The sequence below is a fragment of the Vigna unguiculata genome, chromosome 1 (assembly GCF_004118075.2).
Source record: "Vigna unguiculata cultivar IT97K-499-35 chromosome 1, ASM411807v1, whole genome shotgun sequence".
Taxonomy (NCBI): Eukaryota; Viridiplantae; Streptophyta; class Magnoliopsida; order Fabales; family Fabaceae; genus Vigna; species Vigna unguiculata.
This window is the reverse complement of record NC_040279.1, coordinates 18,605,811-18,619,520: the sequence shown is the minus strand read 5'-3', so window position 1 is coordinate 18,619,520 and position 13,710 is coordinate 18,605,811. Positions and strand designations below refer to the sequence as shown.

The following is a 13,710-nucleotide window of genomic DNA, read 5'->3' as shown; positions in this document are numbered from 1 at the left end:
ATGGTTCTTGGTGAGACTTAGAAGGAGATTTATCATGTTTCTCTTTAGCTTTTCCCTTCCATGAGTGACTATAGTAGTGGTTGGGAGAGTAACTCTTCCTTGCCCTATTCTTTCTTTTCAAATGAGTTTCAATCCTAAGGGCAAGTGTGAAAACATTTTGAAGAGTAGAGTACTCATACAACTCTACTTGGTCTTGTATGTCTCTCCTAAGACCATTCACAAACCTTTTTATTTTTTCTTTGTTAGTTTCTTTTATTCCAACTCTAAACATTTGAGACTCTAATTTTTTAAAGTACTCACTCACACACATAGGACCTTGGTGAAGCCTTTGGAGCTTCAAAAAAAGTTCCTTCCTATAGGAGGGAGGAACAAATCTAGCATGCATAAGAGTTTTAATGTCCATCCAAGAAGTCGCGGGTGGCCCTTGGTCATAATTTTTACAAACTTTATGCCACCAAGTTTTGGCATACTCAAAAAATCCTAACACTACTAGATCAACTTGTGTTTGATCCTTTACATGATTTTCATTGAAAATTTGTTCCACTTGAGCTTCCCAATCAAGGTAGATTTTGGGATCACATCCACCATAGAACTTAGGAATCTTTGGAGTTTTCTTCTTTTGTGAGGGTTGGTGCCTAGAATGCTCTCTTTTCTTAGCCTCTCTTTGGAATGGTTGCAATTGTTGAATTTGTTGTTGCATTTGTTTCATGTAAACTTGAAGGGTTTTTTCTTGTTGTTCTCTATCTTCTTGTCTCTTAAGCTCCACTTCTTGTAAGATTTTACCAATGTCTACCAATGCACCTTGACTGGCCATGGGAGTCACCATCTCACTTTCCTATAAAAAAACTCAAAATCCGAGAAAAGGAGGTGTGAGTGACAATTGGTAACCAAACCCGAGACCAAGTATGGTCCAAAGAAATTGACCCAAGTGTTTAGATCACTCTCCCCCAAAGCAATAAGGCAAGGCTACACTCAAATCCACCAAAAAGGAGTGAAATGCTTTCAAAGTTTTTGGAAACCTTTTCAAGACAAGTTCAAGTGGCTTGGCCACTACACTCAAAGGAAAGCAAAGAAAGAAAACTACTAAGACAAAACAAAGAACCTAAAGACAAGCAATAAAAGTACTTAAAGCCAAGAAAGCTAAACTCTAAGGAAAAGATATCAAGGTGACAACTTTAAATCAAAACAAGCAAAAAAAGCACATGAAAAGACTCTATTGGACAAATACTTGAACTATGCATCACCAAGTCTCAAATCATGCATACACCAAGAAAGATCATAACCAAGTTTTAAGCATGGAACTAATTAGCCAATATCATCCAACACCCAAATATGAAAACTAGTAACATAACACTTAGCGGAAACACAATTTTGGTTCATCAAAGAGCCATATTGCTCTCGGTAAGATTGTAAAAGTGTACCAAAATTTTTCTTCTTTCAAAAACTAGTTTCACAAAATGATGAGAAAGGTGTTTGGGTGGCTTGGACACTTAGTTCCCAAATTTTTAGGCCAAAATCAAGTTCAAGGAGCATACATCAAACGAGACATAAGGTGAATGCAATATTCAAATACTTGGAATAACAAGAACAAGAAAACTTCAAGCTAACATATGACATATGACTCAAGCAAAAGTTTGGCACATTTAAAGACTCAACATGACATACACAAAGACACAAACATGTAGCTATCATGCATTTAAACTCATGGATTTTAAGCTCAATGACTAAGCATCCAAAGACATGTTATCCAACCACATTTAGGAGCAAAAGAGTCACATAACCGAAGCCAAAATTGCCACAACATAACCTGAAAATGTTGTTTTCGTATTCTCGGCAGCTCTGACCTTCGCTCACTCATTTGATCATAACTCTCTCCACAGAACTTCAAATGCGTTCATTCTTTTTTTGTTGGAAACTAGACTCACAGAACTTTCTTTTGATATAAAGAAAGTTACTTTTGGACCACTGAGCTAGCTGCAGTATGTTTTTCAAAAACGAACACGTTGCTGCCAGCACTGTTTTTATGTGGACCATTCAAAGATAGCTACACAAGACAAGGTTAGAACATGAAAACACCATATTCAAGGACAACCAAAGCTCTAGATACCAAATGATGTAGGATTATCTTGTTCCTTTTAGAAGATTAATGAATATGGTGATGATTGATTAAGAAAACCAAGGAAATTTCCACTGGATATTAAGATAGCAAGCTATTTAGATGTGAAGGTTACTTTCCAATGTTCTAGAGAGGAGAAGAATGGATTGATGGATAGTAAGAAACCAAAAGGAAAAACACATAATAGAAACAATATAAACCAAGAAGAGTAAAGGAACATAAAATGAAAAGTAAGGGAAAGGGGATGAATGGAGGATTCACGCCACTACAAGGCTAGGCTAGAAGAAGTCATGACAACCTTGAAGATGAGTGGTGTATGCCACCACTTGCCAAGGCAAGATAAGGCTTGAAAGAACTCCACTCCCTAAGGAGGAATGCTCTCACAAAAGGTTGAAACACAAAGTATATAAATTCTCCAAAATGTTCAACCCTTGTACAAGTTTTAGAGGTCTCCTTAAATAGACAAGTTTAGGAGCCCCTTAGCAAAACAACTAAGTTAAACGATTACAAAAGAAATCTAACATGTTCTGGAAAGTAGGTCATCCTAGGGTGGACATGGGTGAATTTTTGTCCAAGCCGTCTAGGTGGCAAGTCTTCATGGCCAAGGCTCCCAAAGGAAGGTTCTAGAACATTCTAGAAGACTTGGTGTCCAAGGCATGTGGGCCTCCCCTTTGTAGATGCTTCTAGAAAGTCTTGTTCCTTCTCTCTTTTCCTTAGGACGCCAAGTGTCTCCTATGTAGTCCTCCTCCTTTCTTATTCCTACAAAAGCAAATTAAGGAATTTATTAGCATGTTGGTTTAAGGTTAAGCTAATCTTTTGAGTCAACAAGTCAACCCAAAGTCAAGGTCAACAAGTCAACTTAAAAATAGTCAACCAAGCCAACTTAATGGAATTTTAAACTAAAGAAAATAAAAGCAAAGAAAGGGATCAAGGAACTCCCTTTCTTCTAAGCATGTGCCATGGGCCATCATCCTTGGTAGGGATCGATCCTTTATCATAAACAAGTCACACATTCCTTGCACATAGGCGTTGAAGACAAGCTAGGTGAGCAAGCTAGGCATATGAAGGATCTAGAATCCTTGGTTTGGTGTGCACTCCACAAGGCCTAAAGTAAATGCCTAACTCTCTTTGGTGCAAAATGCTTTTAATACCCAAAATTTCTCTAAGGCCCAATACATGGCCTAAAAAAAATCCTATTTTATTAGGTCCAAATTATAAAGTCCAAAATTAACTCCTATTCTAATATTCAAAGGTAGAGACTTAGCTAGGTTTTCACATCCTCCTTAACTCAGTTAAACTTCATCTTGGGACTAACATGCTCAGAGGAGACCCAATCTTCTTGTATCCTCTTAGCCATAGCTATAGTTGTAGGTCCTTTGGCTAGATGTATCTCATCAATTTATAGCCATCATTAATAGCTAAATTTTTTAATAGCATTTTGGACAATGATGGTTTATGATTGTTATCAAATATACTTTTAAAAAGTCCTTTCTAGATTGATGAAAGGATCTATATAACTATATCATGTTACAAATGTCTTAAAGGTTCGAGTCTTTATCATACTTTTCTCCAGAACTATACTAATTTTGTTTGGCTACCCAATCTCTAAATGAGACACATAATATATAAAACTCCAAGGAGTGAAACAAATTAATTCCAACAATTGGAAATAAAGTAGTAAAAGTTACAAGCAGCACATGATTCTACTACTTTCACATCTAAATTTTGAATCATCAATACATTACCACTCATGTATCTCCATGGATACATAGAGAATAAATAGCACAATATTATCCTTTTTTATTTCTAATAAAAAGAGGACCACCACACAATTACTCATCATTGCTGCTTCGACTTTCCCAACAAGGTTGTGCCTAGTTCCCGCCAATATTCTCCACATGTTTTTCAAAAGAAAACCTGCCCAACATGTAATTTTAACATAATGTCACTGCAACATAACAACAATGTTTTTTCTACAACCTAGAGTATTCTAACTGATACTTTTTGTGTTAAAATGACTGGTTTCATTAAAAAAATAAATTAGAAGTCTACAAGATATGTGATGCTTCATACCGATTAAGTGATCACAGGAAGAGAGTATCACGCAGTCTTTCTTCTCTTGGCTGCAAAAAGTTGTTCCAAATTTTCTTTATCACAGCCTCCAATTTTGGGTCCATTTGCTCTTGGTTGTGAGTCAACATTACAAAACTTAAACCCAGATGATGTCAAATATACGGGAAAGACCCCACACCCTTTTATGGTGTGTTTATCACCATTAAATTCAAACATGAATGTAAAGCTATTAAAAGGACCGTACACTTCATCTGTTCCACCGAAATTGATCACATCATGATAAAAAAATAACACATGATCTGAAATTAAATTTTCGCAGCCTATAAACCTACGATGACCACAACCTACCAATATATCTTCTTGATAGATAGAACATGAAAACTGATGATCTGACATCGGTCCCTTGGCAATAATGATGCAAAAAATGTAACCCCACAAGTGAGATCTGGGAAGGGAAGGAATAGTTATTGAACTCTCTGTTGCATGAAACGCACAATTGTCGGTGATGTGGTCTCCCGGAAAGATGAAATAACCACCATCAAAATACACAGGATTGTAAGGATATTGTTGATGTTTGTCGGGTATGCAACTTTGTAACATGTGTCGTAACACTAGCTCTTGTGTGATGTTTTCCTCTAGAGAACGGCAATTAAAGGCACTCACCTCTTTCACTGATGGTGGAAGCTCTGGCAGAGACACAAGTTTCCAACAATCATTTATATGAAGTTCTCTTAAGGATGGTGGAAGCTCTTGTACAGATACCAGTTTCTTGCAATCATTTAACCAAAGCACTCTTAACATTGAAAGGCTTTTGATACTTGCAGGCAAGCACTCAATATTAGTTCCACGTAGGTCTAACTCTTCTAAAGATAACAAGTGACCAATTGATGATGGCAATACACCTATAGCAGTGTCAGGTAACTCCAATAGTGTCAATTTATCTGATGCCACTGAGAATTCTTTGAGACATGAACAACCAACGAGTGTTAGCACACGGAGAGATCTTAAATGAAGATTAACGTTTTCAATATGTCTACAGCCACTTAAGTACAAATATGTAAGCTTGGGGAGAGATATCATTGGTGACAACAATTCACGTATAGCGGTTTGAGACAAGTCCAAATGTGTCATCTCCTCTGATGTCACAGAGAATTCACTGAGAGATGAACAGCCTCTGAGTCTTAGTACATTTAGAGATTTTGAGTGAACATTTACGCTTTGAATGACTTTGCAACCACTTAAAATCAAATATTTGAGTTTGGGAAGAGATGAGATGGATGGATGAAGCTTACATAAGCTTTCACAATCATAAAGGGACACTCTTTCAAGTTTTTCCGCCATAGACAAGTCTGGGATCTCAATCAAGTCTCGAGAGTCATCAAGGTCAATTGTCTTTAAATTCACAAGGTTCTGTAACAAGAAAGATGCGTCACATTGCTAAACACTTATTGTATTCATAACTGTTAGGTTCACGGAAACAGTTTCAAATTCATACCTGAACCCCATCCCAAAGCATTTTAAGCTTGCTATTCCACATGTGAAGCTCTACAAGTTGTTCAGCACAAAAGTTTGATGGCAAAGACCTGAGACAGAATCCTTCCCACTCAAGGTACCTCAATTTGTAAGGCAACTCAATACCATCAGGAAGGTGCACACTAAATCTGCAACCCCATTTTCGTCTGTGGATTCTAAGAATTCTCATGTTAGTCATCTTTGCAAGGGAATCACAACTCAAATATAAATCTCCAGCTAATTGCTCCAAATCTAAAACCATGCCTTCAACAAAATCAGTCCCCTAACAAAAAATTTGAAATAATAATTAGCAAGTCTATCATCTTACCAACATTCTAAAACGATACGCGTATTATCAAATAGAAGCAATTCCACATCGTATCGTTACCTTGTTATATTTCAAAACATCATACACTTCCTCCTGTTTCCATAATCGACTTCGCCTTCCAAGATCTTTGATAGACTCTTGATGAACAATTTCCCAGCCCATTTTTTGTATCAAGTCATTCACTTTTATGTGACTATAATTTGAAATTGTTACGAGAGTTTTATCTAAAAGGGTTTCTATCCCAGATGCTGCAAAGAAATCGCAAGCCTCCAGAATATATGTTACCCTATCTCTTTCCCATCCATTGAAGAAGCACACAATGTCTAAAAAGATGTCCTTTTGAGATCGATCTAAGCACTCATAACTTAATTTTAGCACATTATGAATTTGAACATTTGGAATCTTTTGGAGTTTTCTCAATTCACATTCCCATACCACTTTACTTTTTTTGCGTAGATTTGAACCCAAAACTTTTAAAGCCATAGGAAGACCTTTGCAGTACAAAATTGCCCTTTTTGATAAATCTTCATATCCATCTTTAGGTTGCTTTTCTCCAGATATAGTCAAACAGAAAAGTTGAAGAGAGTGATATGAGCTTAATTCTTCAACCTGATATATTTCATCAACTAGACTAAGTATTTGCTTATTTCTAGTTGTAACAATGACTTTACTTCCTGGTCCGAGAAACTCGTATTCTAGAATTAGCTTTTCTATCTGCTCTGAGGTATCCACATCATCAAGAACAATGAAAACCTTTTTACGTTGAAGCCTCCTCATGTCAAAATAATCAATCCCATGAATTTTATTCCCTAACAACTTCGACAAAAGTTCATCACGTAAACCTTCGAGCTTGTCTGATTTTTCCCTTATATTAGTGAGGACACAACGACCTTCAAACTCGTGAGACAATTTGTCATATAAAGCAATAGCCAGAGTGGTCTTTCCTATGCCGCCCATGCCCCATATTCCAACGGTTCTAACTTCACTTGAACCAATTTTTAATAATGATTCAATCTGTTTAAAACTTTTCTCAATTCCAACTAGTCCTTTAAGTTCGTTTGGGTATCTAGGAGTCAGTTTTCCTATAACATCTTTAACAACGTCCTTAATGAATTGAGATTCAATCCTGGCAAAGGAAATGAGAAACAAAGAAAGAAATGTGTTATAACAAAAAAAAAAAAAAAACAGAACTACAGAAACGACTATACATAACCTATGATCGGTATGGTAGAGTGGTAGAAAAGGAAGAAAAAAGAAGATATAATTGAGAAACCGGAATACAGTGATTTAGGATAATTGGACGCCTCAGTTTCTTCTACTCAACGAACTTCATAAGCAAACTCCCATGAAAGGGGTTATACTACAAAGGCATGATTACATGCATCTAATAGTATTAGAAATTATCAAGTAAAAATATAGGATAACTAAGGGATAGAGAGGATACGAGTTTTAAATTTATGCTCTTCTTTTCTCTTCAATTACTCAACTTTACTAAAACTTAAACAGATTAAAAGACAGAAACTTCACAGCAAAGTAGTAATTGCATTGAACAGCACACACAGAAGAAGGAAATAGCTTTATTTCTCATTGTTCAATAGTATATACAATTTGATATCAAGATTTAGCTACTTTGTTTCAACAATAATTTAATATCTAAGTCATGATTATATCATTCTTATCTTTCTATTACATATAGAATCTAAGTTGAGCCAGATGCATATAAAACAATACGTTATCTTTCTCATATTTCCCTTTAGAACTTTACTCAATATCAAATCATTTTATTTACCTGTTTCGAGAATCCCACCCAGCTAAATTGGCTACTGCAGTGAGAGCAGATCTCCATTTGTTGCACCTGAGTTCTTCCTCGTGTGTTGCAAAGCTTTGCTCATAGCACCCTGTTTGCTTCCTAACATGGGATGGGTCTACGTTGTAAAACACTGGAATCACAATTTGTTCTTGGTTTCTGTGGCATTCTAGAATCTTGCTGAGTTCTTCTAAGCACCACTTTGAGGAAGCATAGTTCTCTGAGAGTATCACAATAGACACACGAGAATCTTCGATTGCTTTGAAGACTGCTGGTGAAATTTCATCTCCCTTCTCAAGCTGGTAGTCAATATAGGTTTCAACTTTTTTTTCCTTCAAAGCCTCATGAAGATGGCTTGTGAAGTTCATGCGAGTGTCCTCACCCCGAAAGCTTAGAAAAACATCATAGTTTTTAGAAGACACCATGGAGGAAGAGTTAGAGAAAGAAGCAACAGCACTTATCATTTGATGCTCCCCCATCCCAATGTTATTCCTACAATGTATAAATCTTTCTAACATGGGATCAAAAGTTCAAACATCATAGTTCTGCTCGCTTACGATAAAACACAAATAAACATGTTTACCAAATTCTAGCGTGATTTTGAGATCTTTTGATATCCTTGGATATTTATTTTGCCCTTGGTGATTGTCTTTCTTTTTACTTGGGAAACCTGATAGTCCATTTGAACAAATCAGGAGCTAAGTAAATGATTTAATGAAGATTACAATGCTAGGAATTCAAGTGTGATTCTAAGTCTCACATTGGCTAGAAATGAGAAAGTGAAGTACTATATAAGAATAAAGACCCATAAACCCATTACCTTAAGATTTTGGGTTGAGAGTGGTGTCAGTGCCTTATATGGTTTGACTCAAGTCTCATTGGTATTGTATCTCCCTAGTGATACCCCTCCTTAAAAACCTAACATACAATATTTCGGGGCACATGGAAACCCAAAGTCATAAACTTCAAATTCAGATTAATATCATGTTGACATTTTTCAACAAAACTCACAGTGAGGCAGATACCACTGATAGAAAACTATGCACAATTTTCAAGACACTGCAGCTATTAACTAGACAGAAGAAAACACTGTCAATTTTGATGAGTAATAGAGTACATAAATGATGTTGACGTTGACTATTTTTTGTTTCGGCCTCTTTATGCATACACTTTTAATTCTTTCTAATATTAATAAAGCTTAAATGTGTGGTATAACCAATGTGTGCTTGTTTGCCCTCAAACCAAACAAGATTGAAGTTCAACATGGTTCAACTTCTATTATTACTAGTAGGCACTGAGAAAAAACTTTTCTTTGAAATTGAAAAGAAGATGAATGTGAAACACATTCCCAACAGAATATCAGTTAAAATTTCACAAATCTAATACTGAAAATAGTCTGCTTGGATGAAAACAGAATATTCGATGATCAATATGAGCTGCAGCTAGATGTTGATGCCCTTAAAACTATTGTCGGAACAAACGCAAGCTTGACAATAAAACAAAATATATGAATAGATTTAATTACTTCAATGAAAAGTACATGCTGCCACACCAAATAATTTTTTAAGAAAGGTTATTTTACATTTTAAACAGTCAGAACCATCCATCCATAGTCTGTTTTCTAGGGCAAAATATACATTCTTAAAGCAAATATTATCTTTGTTAAATCATGGAAAACAGTAAGGAATTTAAATCAGTCATGTCCCTTTAACTTCTATTATTTCTAACTGAAAATGGAGAAAAAGACCTAACCAGAGATCCAGTCGAACTTCATGGAACAGAGAAGAATGAATACACATTCAGATTCTTCACTTCAACGTAAGAGCTTCTGGGGTGCCTAGACAGAATAATCCAGGCTTGGATCCTTTCGAAGTTCCACATCCTCTAAGTAAACTCGTGAGTGGTATTTAGGGATGGCAACGGGACGGGACGGGGACGGGTTTCACTTTTCCATACCCATTTTGGTAAAAGAATTTATCTTCATACCCAAACTTAACGGGTATCAAAGTTTTATCCCATCCCCATCCCCGCCGGGTAACGGGTATAATCTCGTACCCATACCCGTACCCGTTTCCTTACCACTTTAATATAAATTTTAATTAATTTTTATAAAATAATAAAAACTTACGGTAAATGAAACATAATATTATTAAATATTCAATTTGAGGATGATGATTGTTTCTTCGATATCAAATACTTTGAAATAAATTATAATTGCTTATATTTTAGATTAGAATACCAAATAAAATTCATGAGAACTAAAACATTTATTAAATTTACAAACTGCAAACATTAACGAAACCTAGTTGATAAAATTTAAAAATATTTTAAAAAAAAATTAAAGTAAAACAATATTCAAATTAAAATATATTTTAAATATTTGTTTACTTCAATTTTTAAATTCTAATGAATCTCTTTTTTTATACACTAATAAAAATATAATACATCACTTAATCGAAATGACGCAAAAAACAAATAATAAACATAATAATAAACTTTTAACATGGATATTGTATTTTTTGAACTCCAATATATGTTGGATGGTGATAAAAAAAATATTCATGGTAATTACATTAAATTTTGATATTGTAGTAAATAAAAGTTATTTATACAATTATAGTGAAATATTACGATATAATTGATATAATGAGTTAGAAAATAAAAAATAATTGGATAAAATATACTCAAATAGTATTCAACATGATAAAAATAAACAACAAATAAAAGTATTAAAAAATTAACAAATGTATGTCTCAGAAACAATTTGAGAAACTATTGAAAGAAATCGCAAAAGGAAAACAAATGTATAATTAAGGGTATGATAAGATGAAAAATACCTAAGATATCTAAGAACACTTTTCAAACATTAACATATATACTCAATGGTTGAGAAATAATTATTTTAGCGAAACCAAAAAATTCTTCAAATGAAACAAAAATTAATAAAAATAAGTAAAGATTTTTTTTTATATTACCTAGTAAATGAAAGGTTTATGCTATTAAACACTTAAATTGAGAGTACTAAACATACTCATGTGAAAAGAAAATATACAATAAATAAAAATATTAAAAAGTAATAGAAATATTCAAATACGAGACATAAAAAAATTTTAATTGACATACATCATTTTAACATAATTACATAAATGTTATGATAAGATGAAAAATATATTGGAGATGTGAATGAGTTTCATGACAAATCAAATAACTAGAAGAAATAAAAAATTGAAATATATATATATATATATATGTACATATATATATATATATATGTATATATATGTATATATATGTACATATATATACATATATATATATATATGTACATATATATACATATATATACATATATATATATATATATATATATATATATATATATATATATATATATAAATATAAGGTTACTTAATTAATTGTGAATATTTTAATAATTTAAATGATGATGGAGATATGGCCAGGACAGGTATAATGGGGGGATACGTACATCCCCATAACCATCCCCATACCCAATTGAAAAAGTCGGGGATTCCCCATACCCATACCCATACCCAGTCAATGCGGGGATTCTCCGTCAAAACGGGGACGAGTTTGGGCAATACCCACAGGGGCAGGTTTATTTGCCATCTCTAGTGGTATTATAATCAGCACAAGAATGAATGTAAAGGGTTGGATGAAGTAGGAGCAACCGTGCATATTTATAAGAGCCATTATTCCCACAAATTAATCGCTCCGAGGACCAAAACAATACTAGGTGACGAACATAAAGGCAGAAAGCGGCAAGATTGTGGTTCGTATTGGAAAACTCCACTTGGTGTTGTAGATTATTCCCACGTGTGGACTATAGGTGGTGGCCTGTAGTCGGAGGGGCGAGTAGACACTCGTGGCAACAAGGATCGATCAATGTAATCATCAAAGGATGTAGAATTGAGAGGTGTCCAGGGGAAGATGTGAATGTTGGGTTTGCCGGGTGGGGTGTCATTAGAGTTATGGGTTTTAAATTAAGTTATCGTGTATGGTATTTCTTTTTATTTGAGCTCACACTATTTGTGTGTGTTTGACGATGATCATGTAACTCGTTACATGAGAGCAGATGTTATGCAGGTGAGCACGTGGATACTTAGAGCCGAAGTAGGGACAACATGGGAGTTTTTACATGGAAATATTTTTATGGATGATTTTTGTAATCAGTACTATGAATCATTTTATATTTGTAAGAGTTGAACATATTTCTGAATTTTATCTTTTGGTGCTTATATACTAAAGTTTTAATTTTTCCCACGTTTTTGAGAAAGTATTTTATTATTAAATGTTGTTTATTAAAATTTCTATTATTTTAATTCTAAATTAGTAATATTCGGCTAGGATGTTACACCTAGGTTGGGCCAAAGCTTGAAATGGTGACTATGGTGGATGGTGGATTCGCGGAAGCTTGGTGTTGAGAGAAAATGGCTCTCGGTTTTGGTGATTTAATGGTGGAATGAATGTTATTTGTGGAGCTCTAAGAGAGGTTAAGCCAACTCTAGAGAAAGGAGTACTAGAGGGACCTCTTGGAATACTCTAACAAGTGAATAATAGAAGAAGTATGACTCAAAAATAATTTTGGCAACATAACATTATCATTCTCAAAGTGAGAAATACATGGGGGAGAAACCTCTATTTATAGAGTAAGGTGTCTTCAAAATGATCCAAACCCTAAAATGCTAACATGAACCAAAATCCTGAAAATGCTATCTTGGTGAAGGAGAGTTTGACATGTGGCAATCCTCACTCTCACAAAACGAACCACTTATGAGTTGCATGTATAAAGCTACTTTATGAAAAGCCTTTTCAATAGGACAATGACACATGACCACTATCTTTGTAAGAGAACTCTCCATTAGAGGCTTTACCATGTGGCATGTGTGGGACGTTCTCCACCTTAAGCTAGGGTTAACTTAATTAAACATCAAAGGATTGTTTAAGCTAAGCGCATATGATGCTCCCTACTTAAGCAAGATTGTTTTTAAAACCCTACACTACTTGGCTCTTAATACAAGGCCTTCAAAGGAAAACTTACACTGCATAACCCTAAATACAAGGTCTAAAAATTCTTAATCTACTAACGATACTCCATTGTGGCCTAAAATAAAAGAGCTTTGCTTCACCTTGCAAAGATGACGCTATCTCTTCATGAAAGTGTTTGGCCATGCTAGGGGGTATGCCATTAGTAGGTTGGACTTTTTAGACACATAGTTAGTAGTCCAACCTAACACATGAGATTTAATCTTAACTCTACTGGCTATTAGATTCGCGTAGAAGAAGTAGCCAAGAATGAGAGCAGAGGGAGGTTTCTTGTTGCCATAGTTGGTAGTGTTAACTGCCTACGACTAGACCACAAGGGATTTACCTTGTCAAATGGTGAGAATGTAGTTACAAAGGACGAGTTAAGTCAGATGGGGGATGAGATTGTAATCTACCATTGTCATGTGGCAGGTCTAGGAACTTCTAAGTCTACTTAACACACTGGCACCTTCCAGAATTGGATTCATATACCATGCATTTTATATTACCACATGTTCTTTTGTCAATGAAATTTTAAGTTTTAATGGATTTGCATGTAAACATGAATGGCCTGATGCGTGATATAACAACGTTTGTTTCATGATTATCTTACCCTCCTCATGTCCAGCTATGGTCATGATCATCACGGAAGCAGATGTTGGTGTAGATGCTAGTGCACATGGGTGAAAGGATTAGACACTCTTGGAGATCAATAGAAGTCTATGTTTTCTTTAGAATGCTTAAGATTCAACTGAATGTAACCATGGACCGTTTAATCTCATTTTCTCTTGTACGGATGTATGGATAACCTCTTGAACCTATATTTTCATA

General features: G+C 34.7%; 1 protein-coding gene across 5 annotated transcripts; it reads right to left on the bottom strand.

Moving 5' to 3' along the window:
- Window positions 1-3,743: 3,743 nt before the first annotated feature.
- On the bottom strand, window positions 3,744-9,744 carry LOC114169696 (TMV resistance protein N-like). 5 transcript variants are annotated; one of them, XM_028055237.1, is made up of 8 exons: window positions 9,589-9,744; window positions 8,657-8,754; window positions 8,420-8,506; window positions 7,819-8,328; window positions 6,090-7,155; window positions 5,685-5,984; window positions 4,190-5,599; window positions 3,744-4,033 (listed from the first exon to the last, which is right to left on the bottom strand). In XM_028055237.1, exons 4-7 carry the CDS (start codon window positions 8,313-8,315, stop codon window positions 4,217-4,219), a joined length of 3,246 nt encoding a protein of 1,081 aa, XP_027911038.1. In that variant the 5' UTR covers window positions 8,316-8,328; window positions 8,420-8,506; window positions 8,657-8,754; window positions 9,589-9,744; the 3' UTR covers window positions 3,744-4,033; window positions 4,190-4,216. The 5 variants fall into 5 exon arrangements, with proteins under 5 accessions (XP_027911038.1, XP_027910797.1, XP_027910955.1 ...); XM_028054996.1 differs by having other exon boundaries at window positions 7,819-8,506; XM_028055154.1 differs by lacking the exon at window positions 8,657-8,754 and having other exon boundaries at window positions 7,819-8,506.
- Between the last annotated feature and the right edge of the window lie 3,966 nt (window positions 9,745-13,710).